The sequence below is a fragment of the Aptenodytes patagonicus genome, chromosome 4, assembly GCF_965638725.1.
Source record: "Aptenodytes patagonicus chromosome 4, bAptPat1.pri.cur, whole genome shotgun sequence".
NCBI lineage: Eukaryota > Metazoa > Chordata > Aves > Sphenisciformes > Spheniscidae > Aptenodytes > Aptenodytes patagonicus.
This window is the reverse complement of record NC_134952.1, coordinates 30,244,304-30,257,527: the sequence shown is the minus strand read 5'-3', so window position 1 is coordinate 30,257,527 and position 13,224 is coordinate 30,244,304. Positions and strand designations below refer to the sequence as shown.

The following is a 13,224-nucleotide window of genomic DNA, read 5'->3' as shown; positions in this document are numbered from 1 at the left end:
GAGTATATAAAAACCAAAATACTATTTTCTAATAATTTCAATAGAGATAAACATTTATTTTTTAAAACTTCAGAATAATCTGAGGAAAACTGTGCATATTTATATTCTTTTCTATTCTGAGTACTCTCTATATTCTGAGTAGAAAGTAAATAGCTATCTGGTATTACAAATGTTCTCCTTTCAATTTCTTTTTAATTGCTGGGGAAACAGGTTTTTAAGTTTCTAATGTTTTGTAAAGTTGATAACGTCAAGGAATATAAGACTAACTTAAGCATATTGCATGTTTCAAATTCAAACTGGCAATTAATGTGATACTGCTAGTGGTTTTTATGGCATAGAGACATAGGCATAAAGGCATTTGTCTTCTTTTTCCTGAATATTTTTCTAATGCTTCCTTACTAAGGAATGTGCTCAATACTTCCTGGAAGTAAAAGATAAAGATATAAAACATGCACTTGCTGGTTTGTTTGTGGAAATTCTCATCCCTGTGGCTGCTGTAAGTATTTTTTTCTCTCCCCCCACTATTCCCCTCAATTTCAATTAAGCTCTCATTGTTAAAATTGCTTTCATTAATCCTCACAATATTGCATTTTTACAGATTCAAAAAGACTATTAAGTAAATTACAAGCACCTACATAAATTTTTAAAGGAAAATGTGTCAGTGTGATTTGTGTATTAGCTAGTTTCCAATATTTTTTCAGAACTTCTTAGAACTGTCTGTTTTCTAGACCCTTTTATCACCAGAGCACTGTGTAATATACTTGATCTAAAAATTTGAAATTTCCTTGCTTTAATATTTGTTCACTCATGGGTCCAATTGACTTTTCTTTTTTAGCCAAAACCTGTTAAGTTCTTTCTAGAATAAACTGTGATATGTAACATTTTTACAGTCTGATAGGGAGAGTGTGAACTCCTATGCAAGAAGGAAGAATGTAGGTTTTGGCTAATTAAATAAAAATTGTTCGTAGAGGTGAGTGTCCGCTAGATGTAATCCTTCAAGTGGAAGAGCAGTCAATCATCTCCCATACGTGTTTTAAATCTAAAGCCAGCAATTTTACTCGGCAGCCGTGAACAAGAAAAAAACCTTGATATCATCACGGTGTTGGATGTACAATGCCTGTAATGTTGCTTGTGAGAATGCTTTCGGTCAGGACAGGTTCTCCCCCTTCCTCCCAGGCTGCTTCGCTCTTTCGTGTAAAGCTTGGTCAACAGGTCAATGAGAAGTTATGGCAGCTTGGTATACCTCAAGTTGACCATTTACCACAAGCTCAGAAAGTTTCATCGTAGTAAGATGGATACTTGCTGTGATTATTGTCCAAAATGATAGTTGTATTAGCAAATGCTAGGCCACAGTGTGTTCGGCGTGCTGTCCCGAAAAATGGCAGGTCATGGCTCCATGTTACGACTGATTGTAGGGGCATATCTTGCTATATATGGAGAACTGGGACGTGTAGATCCCGTTCTGTAGAATGAGACTAGCAAGCCGGGTGGGGACCCCGTCTAAGCAAGCTTGGAGGAAAAGCAAGACAAATCTCTGAAGTCCTCCTTCAAATGGTCTGCCTTGCCCTGAGCTGTGGGGAAATGCTTCTCTCCCTTCACTGGTCTCAACCTTGTGGTTTTGTTGTTTTTTTTTTTTAAATTAGGAAGGAGACAATCTTTCTTCTTAAGGCATGACCATAAAGAGGTGGTGTTAGTAGTAGCTGTTTATTGACTGAAGTCTCGATCTTACCTGGGCGTACTTACAGTCTTCTAGAGAAGAATTTCTTGTCCTATTAAAAAGTGAATGCATTTGTCGTTTTGAACTCCATAGTTGCTCGGCAGTTGGAATGGGGATGCATAGTGAAAGTACTTAGTATTTAGGTAAACACGAATATTAGTTTGCAAAATCGTAATTTAAATATAGTGAAAACTGCATGTACAGTAATGAGGCAGAAGCAGCATTTGGGAATTGGGACTATCTGGTGGTAACCGCAGAGGCACGCGCACCGGCTGTGCAGAGCGTGTGTGGTGTTTTGTGGATCACTTCCTACAAGCATAGCCTGAATCAGCGCTTTAAATGTTTGGTGAGGGAGGCTTGATCTTTCCTTCTGACTCATTGAGTCTCAAATAATTTCATACAAATGGAGCTTCTTAAATAGAAGTGGAGAGCCCCATCCCAGATTGAGATGCAGTTGAGAGGGTTAGTCATTCTGTTGGAAGATGAGATGCAAATTTGAATCTTTTTGAAGCAGATGAAGGAACTGAATCTAGATTTTTCTCTATCTTGGATACAGAAAATTGCTTAGGCGAGGAAGCTGTTGGGTTTTGGCATTGTGACTTCTTTACTGTCATTCTCTTGCTTCATCATTCAGGCACTTTTAAAAATATGACCTGATTTGGACCCTGCAGGTATGATGGATGACAGCATATTTTACAGTGGGGAAGTTAAATCTGATCTGTAAGCCCAAGGTTATATTCCCAAAGCAACAGTGTGGTGCTGGCAACAACTGACAGATTTCTCATGTGGAGCCAGCGGGGTACTGATCAACTTACAACTTAAGAATAGCAAAAGATAAATAATTTGGGGGTATGTAGGAAGTAATTTAAAACATAACTACTTTCTCAGTTCTTTCTTTTTGGATTTGTACACGTTACAGAGATACTATACACTATTTTTTATGCTTCCCCATCATGAATGTTTTCAGAGTGTTCTTAGCAAGGTGGACATGGCATCTCTTTTAATAACTGAATAATAAAAACTAACAAAAAATTACCTTATATTATAGGTATCTTATGAGTATAGAGGATCTTTTCCAGAAAAGCCAACCTCCTCTCCAACACCCCACCCCCCAATTTGATAAATAAAGCAGAAACACAGTATAAAACAGTAGGTTGAGAATAATGTTTAAATGGATCGTCACAGGTATCCAGAGACTTGCAGGGGTTTTGATGAAGAAGGTAGCTGCCTGGTTTGTGGAAGGAAGGCTATTCTGTATGCAAGGACAGAGTGGGTAAAAAAGGCATAGGGTTCCATGTATCTGTTTCATTAATTCTGAAAGCTGAACAAAGACCACTTACATGGTTGGTTGGCTGGTAATCCTGTGTATCGTTTCCTAAGTTTTCAGTTTTTGGAACTGGAGGACATAAAAGAAGAGGGAAACAGTGAAAAAGTTATGGATGTTATTTTTTTTTAAATATATGAAATTATGCTTTTAAAGAGTTTCAGTGTAGTTTTTATTTGTTAGTTGGTGGCAAATACTTTTTCTTCTTTAAGTATGGAATACAGGCCACATTCTTAAAATAGTGTTTTTTTAATGGGTTTTGGGTTTGTTTTGTTGTTTTGGTTTTTTTTTTTACTGTTTCATTGTAGTGTATGATGTGATTTCTTTATGCTTCTGTTTATATTTCAGATAAATACACTCAAATACTTCACCTAATGTGCGATTTTAACTTTTGAATGTTCTTGAATTCATGGACATCTTAATGTATATTTAAATTGCCTTCTGTATAAACTTTTAAACCCATTTATGTGTGTATTTTTTTAATAGGCTGTTAAAAATGAAGTGAATGTGCCGTGTTTGAAAAATTTTGTGGAGATGCTTTATCAGACTACCTTTGAATTGAGTTCAAGAAAGAAGCATTCACTGGTATTTTAAAGAAATATTTCAACTTCTCCATTTTGCTTATCTTAGACTTTTAAGCTAGTATATTATATGAGGAAAAGCTAACAGCTGTATTAATTTAAATCTTAACTCCTCAGCTGAAGTGTAATTACATTCACACTGTGTATGTGCATTTGCTCTAATTTTGATTTGTTTCTTTGTGCAAGATACGTGCTCTGTTATCTCACTTGTGAGATTGTCTTGAAATCAATGCTTGTTTTTGATTATTTTAGTGGGTTTTAGCACAGAGTTATTTAACCTAATGTCTTTTCTAAAAAGAACTTGCATTCAGGGAGTCTGTGTATTTAAATTATGTTTAATTAAAAGGTGGAAGAAGATGGAAGTGTCAGACAAGACTCTTCCAGGAAAATAGCAGCCTGTTAATAGCCCTGCTCTGCCTGTTTTCTCCTCTCCTCATACACTTTGTTTTTCGTTTTCCACTATTTTTTATTATCTCTTTCAGATACAAATATCTGTGAGGGTTTTTACCCTAAGACTGCAAATTAGCTTTTTCCCTAAAACTGCATCTTAGCAAGGATTTAAATCTCTTATTAATGCAGTATTTGGTAATTCTTGATGACCGCGGCAGCCATGTTTCAAGTTGACTCACTTCACTTTGCTGGAAACGTAGAGCTAAATTTTGCATTACAATTGGTATATTCAGTAAATGCAAGTGAATTTAAAATGATTTATCCTTGCTTTCATGTTAGGGACGAGCTTTACTTTCTGGTATTCTGAGCATATAAAGCATATGTCATTGTACATGGTTAAACTCCTTGTGCAAGAATAACATAAAGTAGTTGATGTTAGTATTCACAATGTCATTTTATTTATGAAGTCGGAAACATTGTTACATCAAGATTACAATTTACCCATTCATCCTCATTCTTTAATTTTGCTCCATAACAAGATAATCTGCAGTCAGATTTGGTATTAATCACCATTATGTATTCTGTTAAAGTATGTGGTGTTTAAACAAATCTTATGTTACTAAAGCAAAGCAAAGTCATGCTAATCTGCATATTCACAGACTTTATTAATTTGTGCTTCATTCCTTACTGAAAGTAGACCTTGAGGAGAAGTAACATTTCTGACAACCTAAAGTCCGCCTCCGTTTTTACTGAGTTGATGATGTTTTTCCTGAATATTCTTCTTAGAAGCAGTTCCCTCTCCCAGCATGTAGGACACCATGAATTGAATCATGTGGTTGCAGGGAAGGGCAAAGGGTGAGATCTGCTCGCCGTCTTTGTTTGAGATCAGGCCTTGCTAGGGGATGAGCTTCACCATGGTCCCACTGCCCTGGTCTTACACCACGAGCTCTTACAGCACATAGGTTATACCCAGGACACCAAGCCTGGCATGCATGTCCTAGTGCAGGGGAAGGGCTGCCGTGCAATGCTAAAACTGTGAGAGTGAGAGGCAAGAACCGACTGTGTGTCTCATTCTCAATGTACAAGATGTGGGAGGTCTGCAAAGAACAATTTGATCAATTCTTTTTCCCCCCTACTCATAGGCTTTGTATCCATTGATCACCTGCCTGTTGTGTGTCAGTCAGAAACAGTTTTTTTTAAATAACTGGCACGTTTTCCTGCAGAACTGTTTGTCACATCTAAAGGTAAGAATCCTTTTCAATTCAGGAACTGTTGCAAATCGATAGCATTTATTCCAATATGTTCTCAGCATTCTCGTGCCAAATAAACAGTGAATATTTGGCTGTTTAAAAGGACACTGTGAAATTTTTTTTTTTAAATTAAATGTCTTAAGTCTCCATTAGTATTAAACTTACTACTAAGTTTTTGTGATGCTGTGTAATGCTGGAAATAGATGTGGCCCCCTTGGGGACTATCAGTTTGATTGAGTGAAATCTGTAGAAGTATCTGCTAATAAACGCTATTTATGCCAGAGAAAGTACAAACTGTAATTCTTCACGTGCAAATTATATGTGAGAAAATAAGTGGCTTGTCTACTCCTCTAAGTAGAATGTATAGTAAGTGCGAACTTTCTCTCTCTTGTTCACTTATTGAAGGAATAGAAAATGAATTGGGAGTCCAGAAAAGAGATTATAACTACAGCCTGTGATATATATTTTCCAAATAAAAATTACAGTGTCCCTTTAACTCATGGCTTCAGTTGATAGCATTGTAAACATGAGTTGATTGATAAAGAGATCAAGATACTTAGAAATTAAGGATTTGTTTTAGTGACTTTCTTGTAGCATTAATTGTTGTACATGTTCTTTCCTTAATTTTGATTAACAAAGTTCATGATTTTGCCTAATGTATTGATTTTGATAATTTTAATAAATTCTTTGATCCACCTTCACATATTCATTCTGGTTAGGTATCAGTGACAATTCTGAAGCTTATTAGTAAAATACGTAAACCAGCATGAAGTCAAAAGGAAACAGGTTTAGCTGCTTGGATTGTTTTTTAAGGGTCATTTTGTTTTCATGACATCTTTCACACTTTTCTGTTGCTTGTTGGGTTTTTGTATATTTTTCATCTAACATTGCAGTTCTTTTGCAATATTTGCCTTGATTTTTGTTTTGTTGTTTATTTTGCTTATGGAGGCTGCTTTTGCTTTTGTTTTTAAAGCTTTTAAAAAAGTTCTTACAATCTAGGAGTTGCATTTGTCTGGCATAATGTCCATTGCTGATAATGGATCTATTAAAACTATAAATGCCAGTGAGTTTAACTTAGTTGCTGAGCATGCATTTTATATTTTACTTAGTTTTGTTAACCACTAACAGCTTAACACATTTACTGTAAGGCTCTATTCAGTAGAAATTCTACATATGAATTTCTGCAATTCAGAATTTGCAGTGTTAGGATGCTGTGCCATCAAGGAGTTGTTTAGGATAATTTATGGCTTGGTTTAATTTGGCCCAGCAAATACTATTGGTTTTTTGGGTGCCTACCTTGTTCAGAAACTTGGTTGAGTTTAATCTTGAAAAATAAACCCCCACTGTCCTCATGTGTTTTACGAATTAATGTGTTCCTTTGTTTCCGAAGCTAATTAAATGCATGCACTGTGTAAAAAGTAATCTCATTAATTTATAAATCTGAATTTTACAGCAGTTTAGTCTTTTAGATTTCTCCTTCCCCATTTTATTTCCTGATTTCCTAATGACTAAAGTTATTTTATTTGCAGTTACCTAAATACGTAAAATGCAATAAGGATTCAAAATCCATTGTCTCTAGTGTCTTTGTTATTTAATAAAATAATTTTGAGAGTTACTGGGACATACTTTAGAGTACTGAAAAGATTCATCCACTCCTACCATGTTAGTTAAAATTAACAAATTAACGACTGAAATAACAACAATACTTAGACTCTGTCGCAGGGATATTCTACGAAGAGTGCAAGTCACCAAGAGGTAACATAGGTCATGGATTCATGGTGCTCACTTTATTCCCTGGTGACTGCCCAGTGCAAACTCTTACCTAGCAATGAACACCATGTGGTCATACTTCGGTGACAGAAATAAACAATTTCCCATTTGCCACGGTGTGAAAGCTCACATCTTTACAGTTGCTCCACAGGACCTGATGCAGAGTATATTCATACCCTGCCTTACCCTGCAGTATTTCGGTGCTACATTGTACTTGATAATGCTCTCGAGAGTGCTCTGGATCCTAATCCAGTACTAGCAATGTTTATTGCCCTTGTAAACTCTTTGTACTGGGTTTCAGTGCACACTACCTTTAGTTATCCTCAAAGCAGGCTTTAATGTATGGGGAAAACATCCTAGCCTTGCTGAAGGGAGGAAGCCTAGGGGTCTGGACCGAGGCAAATAGCAGATAAGTGAGTTGTAAGAGTCAGTTTAGACCAGGAGTGTACCAAAGGGTGTTTCTTGGCGTACGTGTAGCTGGCCTTGTCCCACAAAGCAGTTGGTGTGCTGTTTCAGCATTGCGCCCAGCAGGGCGTTTCTTTACGCACTGTAGTGTAGGCAAAATTCTGAATTTGTTCAGCAGAGAATAACACGGGGTCAGTATTAAACGTAAACGTATTAAATGTAAAACGTTTTGCTTACTTTTTTGACTAGTATTTAGATAAACTAATTCTAGTAGGTTTGTCAGAAAGTTGGAAGGAGCTGAGTTGTCGTGGTATCTTTACCACCTCTGCCGGGGAGAGGAAGGAACATTTAAGAAAGCTGCTGAAATGGGAGAGAAAAGTGTCTATCACTCTGCACCACTGCTGGGTGGAAAAGAATAATTTTTTTTCACAGTTTAACCTTAGTGTCTGTTACCACACAACCTTAAAAGTTAGAGGAACATTTTCTGCCACTATAGCAAAACCTGTATTTCTACTGAATAGAGTCCTTACTAGACAGCTATCTGTTGTTTTTGTGCTTTTTTTCATCTAACATGCATGTGCCTTCCATTCTCATGTTTGTTATGTTTTGCTGTCTCACATTGCTTTATTTAGATGCCATCTAACAACAGTATCAGAAAACAAATAGAAACACTTCAGGTGAGTTAATATGTTGTTTTAACTCAGTGAAACGTTGCTTTGTCTCATGTAAATACTTTGGTTTGTTTTTTATGTTAATTGTCGTATTTTGTGCTTTCCTTTCTTTGTAAAATTGCTGTTAGTACTGTTAAGAAGCAACAGGTCTCAGAATAGCTCATGTTTCAAAGATCTTTTTTTCTTGCCAGGGAGTAAAGGAGAAAGATCAGAAAATTATCTAATATCAATTTTCCTTGCGGGTGAAAATGTGGCTTTGTGAGATTGAGTATCAATATCGCAGCTGGTTTCCCTGAACAGCAGTGCATGTTTCCACTGGAAGTAAACTACCTATTCAGATATATGTTTTTTTTCTGTCAATTCATTTCAAAAAGTGTCTTGCATGCGAGCAAACTTGAAAACATTTTCACAATAGAAAAATGTGAAACTGATTTACTATAACAACTTGCAGTGCACTAACTTGAAAGTCTTTTACACCGTTGGTTTTGCAGGTTTTAAAAAGTAGAAATTGTTTTAGTTTAGAACAGAAGAAAAGTTTAACATCAGTATTAAAAAGTACTTTCTTCAGTAAGTGATTACATTTGACTAACATGGAAAAAATGCTATTTTGTTTCTTGCCTTCATTGAGATATGTTTCATTGACTTGTCTTAATGTGTCATGTAAGACCACTGTAGATTTGCTCGTAGTTTTTTGGTTTTGTAACAGACATGCAGTTCTTGACAGCTTATTCCATAGTCTGCTGATATAATTTATGTTAAAAGTTTTAGGATTGTAAACAAAACTATGTTTGGGGAAAAAAAAAAGAACCAAACCCCAGGTAAGACTGCTTTTAAATCTGACAGGCATCAGCTAAAAAGACTGAAATTCAGCCAGGTTGGTGAATTACATAGCCATATATACTGTATTCTGGTTACAGTAATCTCAAAGAGAAAAGGAAATACTGACATATTGACATGAGTATACAAAAAGTGTGCCATAAATTAGACCCCAAAAGCCATTTTCTTCTAGCATATTTGTTTAGTTCCTAGTTATAGGAAGAGAACATGAAAATTTTCAATGCTTAAGAAATTAGAAGTACTGCTGTATTTATTATGTAACCCTTTTTAAAAGGTGAATGCCTCCTTATACATTTTTTTTTTTTTTTAACAAAGCAGCAAACTTTGTCATAACTAACCAGAAGTAGCTATATTGGATGGTAAACCTAACAGATGGAATGTTAACACATTGTAAAATATCTGCTACCTATACAGTTTTTTTGATTAGATGATTGCAAGCCAATAGTAAATTTTCGGTTTTCTTCTGGACCCATAAATTAAGCTCCCCTTTGGAATATCAGAAATAAGAAAATTGAAGCATTACTCAGGTCTAGACACTGCATTTCAGATAGACTTTGATAATGCGTGTACCAACAAATTCACCAGCCTGCTTTGAACATCAAGAACTCTTGGCCTGTAGATGAAATATGATGAGTAATAATATCATGGTTTTTTTGCTGTTTAAGTTGTTTAAAATCAAAGTTATCACCGTCTTACGCTCTCGTACAATTATGAGCTTTTGCTTCTTCCTCACAGTAGCACTGCTGGTAAATTAACTGGACAGTGGGACAGTTATCTGTCTGAATACTAACCAGGGACAGGTGTAACTTTCTACTGGTTAGATTTTGTCCAGATCACCTTCTTAAATTTACCCACTGCCTATTTGCAGGTGTGCTAATTCAGAGGCAATGGCAGGAACTCATTGATGAGTGTGAAGGGAGGGTAGAACAGCATTATCGCTGACGTAGACTGGGTTAATTTATTCCCTCTAATATTCTGATAAACAGTCATGTACGTTATTTGTCTGTGAAGTACCACTTTTCCCTCTGTGATTTTGTCATAGGCTTTTAGCCTTTCTTAAAGTAAGCTGCTGCCAAAACCAATAGTCCCGACCCACCCGTGTTAAAGCCATCCAAATTACTCTCCTTTGTATAGTCTATTGGACAGACATGGCCATGAAATTATTTGGATCAACTTACTGGTGTGAGTTGGACTTTTACTGCTACAGTCAGTGCAAAGGGAACAGTGAGATTGCAGAGGAGGGAACCAAGGATGAGACCATCTCTTTTCGAACAGTATGGTCTTAGATCCACTTACACCCTTTGTGAAATTGCACTCCACTTGTCCTGGGAGGACAAAGTAGTCTGCTATTCTGACTCATTGGCTTGTGGTAGAGGCCACAAAATGTGAAATTAGTTAGGTTCAAGCCATCATATAGATATGTCTTGAAACAGAGAGACTTCACTGGAGATGGGGAAGGTGTGTTTTGGGGGTTCTTCTGTTGGTTTTTTGTTTGTTTTTGTTTGGGGTTTTTTTGTTTGTCTTGTTTTGTTTTTAACTGAGAATGCCTAAAAAGGTGACAACTGGGAATCATTTATTCTGTTCATAAGCTCATACTTATGGCCAATTCCAAGAATCTCGCTAGACACTTCAAGACTATAAATACACCAAGAATCCCTAGTTGGAAAAGGGATTGCTGGAGTTGGTACGAAGAATGTTAGTTACTTACTGTTTTACACAGTTTAAGAGCTAGGAGGACCAAAGCTAAACTCCTAGTAGCAGCTTTAAGACAAAAAGTAATTGTTTTTCATACAGTGCATAATTTAAACTGAATTATGCCACAAGATTTTATATTAATTCAAGAAAAAGCTAGCTTAATTGTTACAATAAAAATCCATTGGAAGTGAGTAAAGACTAATACAGCCCACAGGAAATGGCTGAGTTGCGTGAAGCCTGGAGTGCACACCCAGAGAAGCATCCTTGTGTGCCTGCCCTGTTTTGCATTCTTTTCTTCTGCACCTGCTACTGTCTGCTGTCATAAACTGGATGATGGACTTAGACTTTGTGCCTGATCCAAAGCAGCTACTCCGATGTTTTAGACAAGCTATAAGTTAGTTTGTTATAAAGTAGGTATTCGTTACCAATGGCTTTCTGAGCAAAGTTCTTGGAAGCAATACACTCTTGGTGTTCATCTCAAGAGGAATGTCTGCTTTTTAGTTACTCCTCTGCTCTCAGAGTGAAAGACTTGTAAAATAATCTGGAATTACTAGTTAAATATTCAGTTAGTATTGGAAATACATAGTACAGGGTTGTTTTTATGAAAACACATTAAAACTTGTAGTCGGTATTAAACACATCCATTTTCATTGTTAAAAAAATTTGAAAATATTCTCAAAAGTCAAAAGAGTAATAATAAAATTTTCTGAGTATCTCACAGGCAACAGTAACTGTATTTTTCATTTATTTTACAGAATAAAGATCCCAAAATGTCCCGAGTTGCACTGGAATCTTTGTATAGGTTATTGTGGGTTTATGTTATTAGAATAAAATGTGAAAGCAACACTGTAACTCAAAGGTAAGTTTATTATGCAAAGGATTTTAAACTATTGATTGGTGGGTTTTTTTTTCCCCCTAGTGATATCAGAAGAGATCTTGAAGCCAGCTCAGGGATGCTCTAGTCAGGTAAACAGGGGAACAAAGACTTTTAATAGAGAAAACCAAAAGAACTTGATTACTTTCATGAGGAGAAAGAATAGAGTCTACAATTCTCTTTGCAAGGATATGCAGGGATAGAAGAGCGTGGAGAGATAAGAAGGAGGAAATTTATTAAAGTTAAAAGGCACTAATGGTACCAGAACAAACACAGTATGAAGTGGCCATCACGAAGTATGGGCTGGAAATGAAAAGGTTTTCTTTATAAATTAGCATAATGAGAATTTGGAATAGTCGTTCAGATTTTGTCCCCCCTCCTGACTATTACTAACTAGTTTAAAGCAGGATCTTGGTCACTTTATAAATGACGCCATGATACTGTTGCCTGTGACAGTAGAGGGCTGTACTTTGTGTAGGTGGTCCTACCTGTCATATGTTTCTGTATTATTTAGTGATAAACCCCCCACACTTTTCCAGATTTGAACTGTAACATCTATGCTATTATTAAAAGTTATTTTTAAAAGGTTTTTTAATTTCTTTTTGTTTCTAAATTCTTGTAGTCGTCTCATGAGCATTGTATCAGCACTTTTTCCAAAAGGATCACGTAGTGTGGTCCCACGAGACACACCTCTGAATATATTTGTGAAGATTATTCAGTTCATTGCTCAGGTAAGAATACATCCAGGTAGAGCTATAAGAACAGGATGAACATTATTTGGAAGAAATGTAAATTTAAGGTTAGTTTTTGAAATATTTGCACTGAATTAATAGTCTTCTATCTTGAATAGAATTTCCCCAAATATGTATAACAAATGAAATTACTTATTCTGTTTCTACTAGTGGCAAAATTATTTTACTTAAACTTAATAACAGTTGTATATGAACATTATGATTATTAATATTTACAATTGTATTGCACTGTTGTGGGTGTATGTGTGTGTGTATATATATATAAAAATACACTAATATAACTAGTATATTCCATTATAATATTTTTATAAGGGGCAAAGCATTTGAACAGTAATATCCACTTATATTTAGCCTGGAGACTAGCCTCTGTAGATAGAAAAAATATGCAATGCACGCAGTAGTGTGTAGTTAGTATTGCATTATGATTTATATTATTTTAGGTGCTTCTGTTGTCCTAATATCAAAATGCAGGATATGATCTCACAAGATAAACTCTCATTCATCTATAACCTTATAGATTAGAGACATGTTTTCCTGTCTTACAGATAGCTTGTCTGTTCTTCAGCTTCCAAGATGTTTTGCTCCTGGTCATACAGGGATGAGGCAGGGCACACAACCCTTCACTATTTATATTTGTTTCCTAGGGCTCCTCTTTTTATCGCTAATTTTTAGTTATCTAAAACAGCTCATTTGTAGAAATGTGTTTGACCTGAGCAGAATTGTCTGGGAATTTTTTCAGGAGAAATGGTTCAACTATATCAGGGGATGAGCTGTGTTGAATTGTACTATATTTAAAAAAGAACATTAAGTCATAAGAATAAATAGGAAAAAAGGCATATTTTAAAATTATTTTTATTTTTTAAACTTTTATGACATGATACCCAGCACCTGTGCAAAGCCAAGAAATTAAACTATGCATATTAACAGAAAAGACATGATCATATGAATCTATTTTCCT

At 35.7% G+C, this 13,224-nt stretch overlaps 1 protein-coding gene across 8 annotated transcripts in view; it reads left to right on the top strand.

The window, feature by feature from the left end:
- FRYL (FRY like transcription coactivator) overlaps window positions 1-13,224 on the top strand; it is a 178,479-nt gene that overhangs the window by 91,992 nt on the left and 73,263 nt on the right. For 5 of the 8 annotated variants that reach the window (XM_076336221.1, XM_076336216.1, XM_076336217.1 and 2 more), the window contains 6 exons: window positions 404-496; window positions 3,528-3,626; window positions 5,155-5,256; window positions 8,070-8,114; window positions 11,396-11,499; window positions 12,137-12,245. In XM_076336221.1, coding sequence (XP_076192336.1) covers window positions 404-496; window positions 3,528-3,626; window positions 5,155-5,256; window positions 8,070-8,114; window positions 11,396-11,499; window positions 12,137-12,245 — 552 coding nt within the window. The remainder of the gene's footprint in view (window positions 1-403; window positions 497-3,527; window positions 3,627-5,154; window positions 5,257-8,069; window positions 8,115-11,395; window positions 11,500-12,136; window positions 12,246-13,224) is intronic. The other 3 variants (XM_076336222.1, XM_076336219.1, XM_076336218.1) reach the window with 1 other exon arrangement.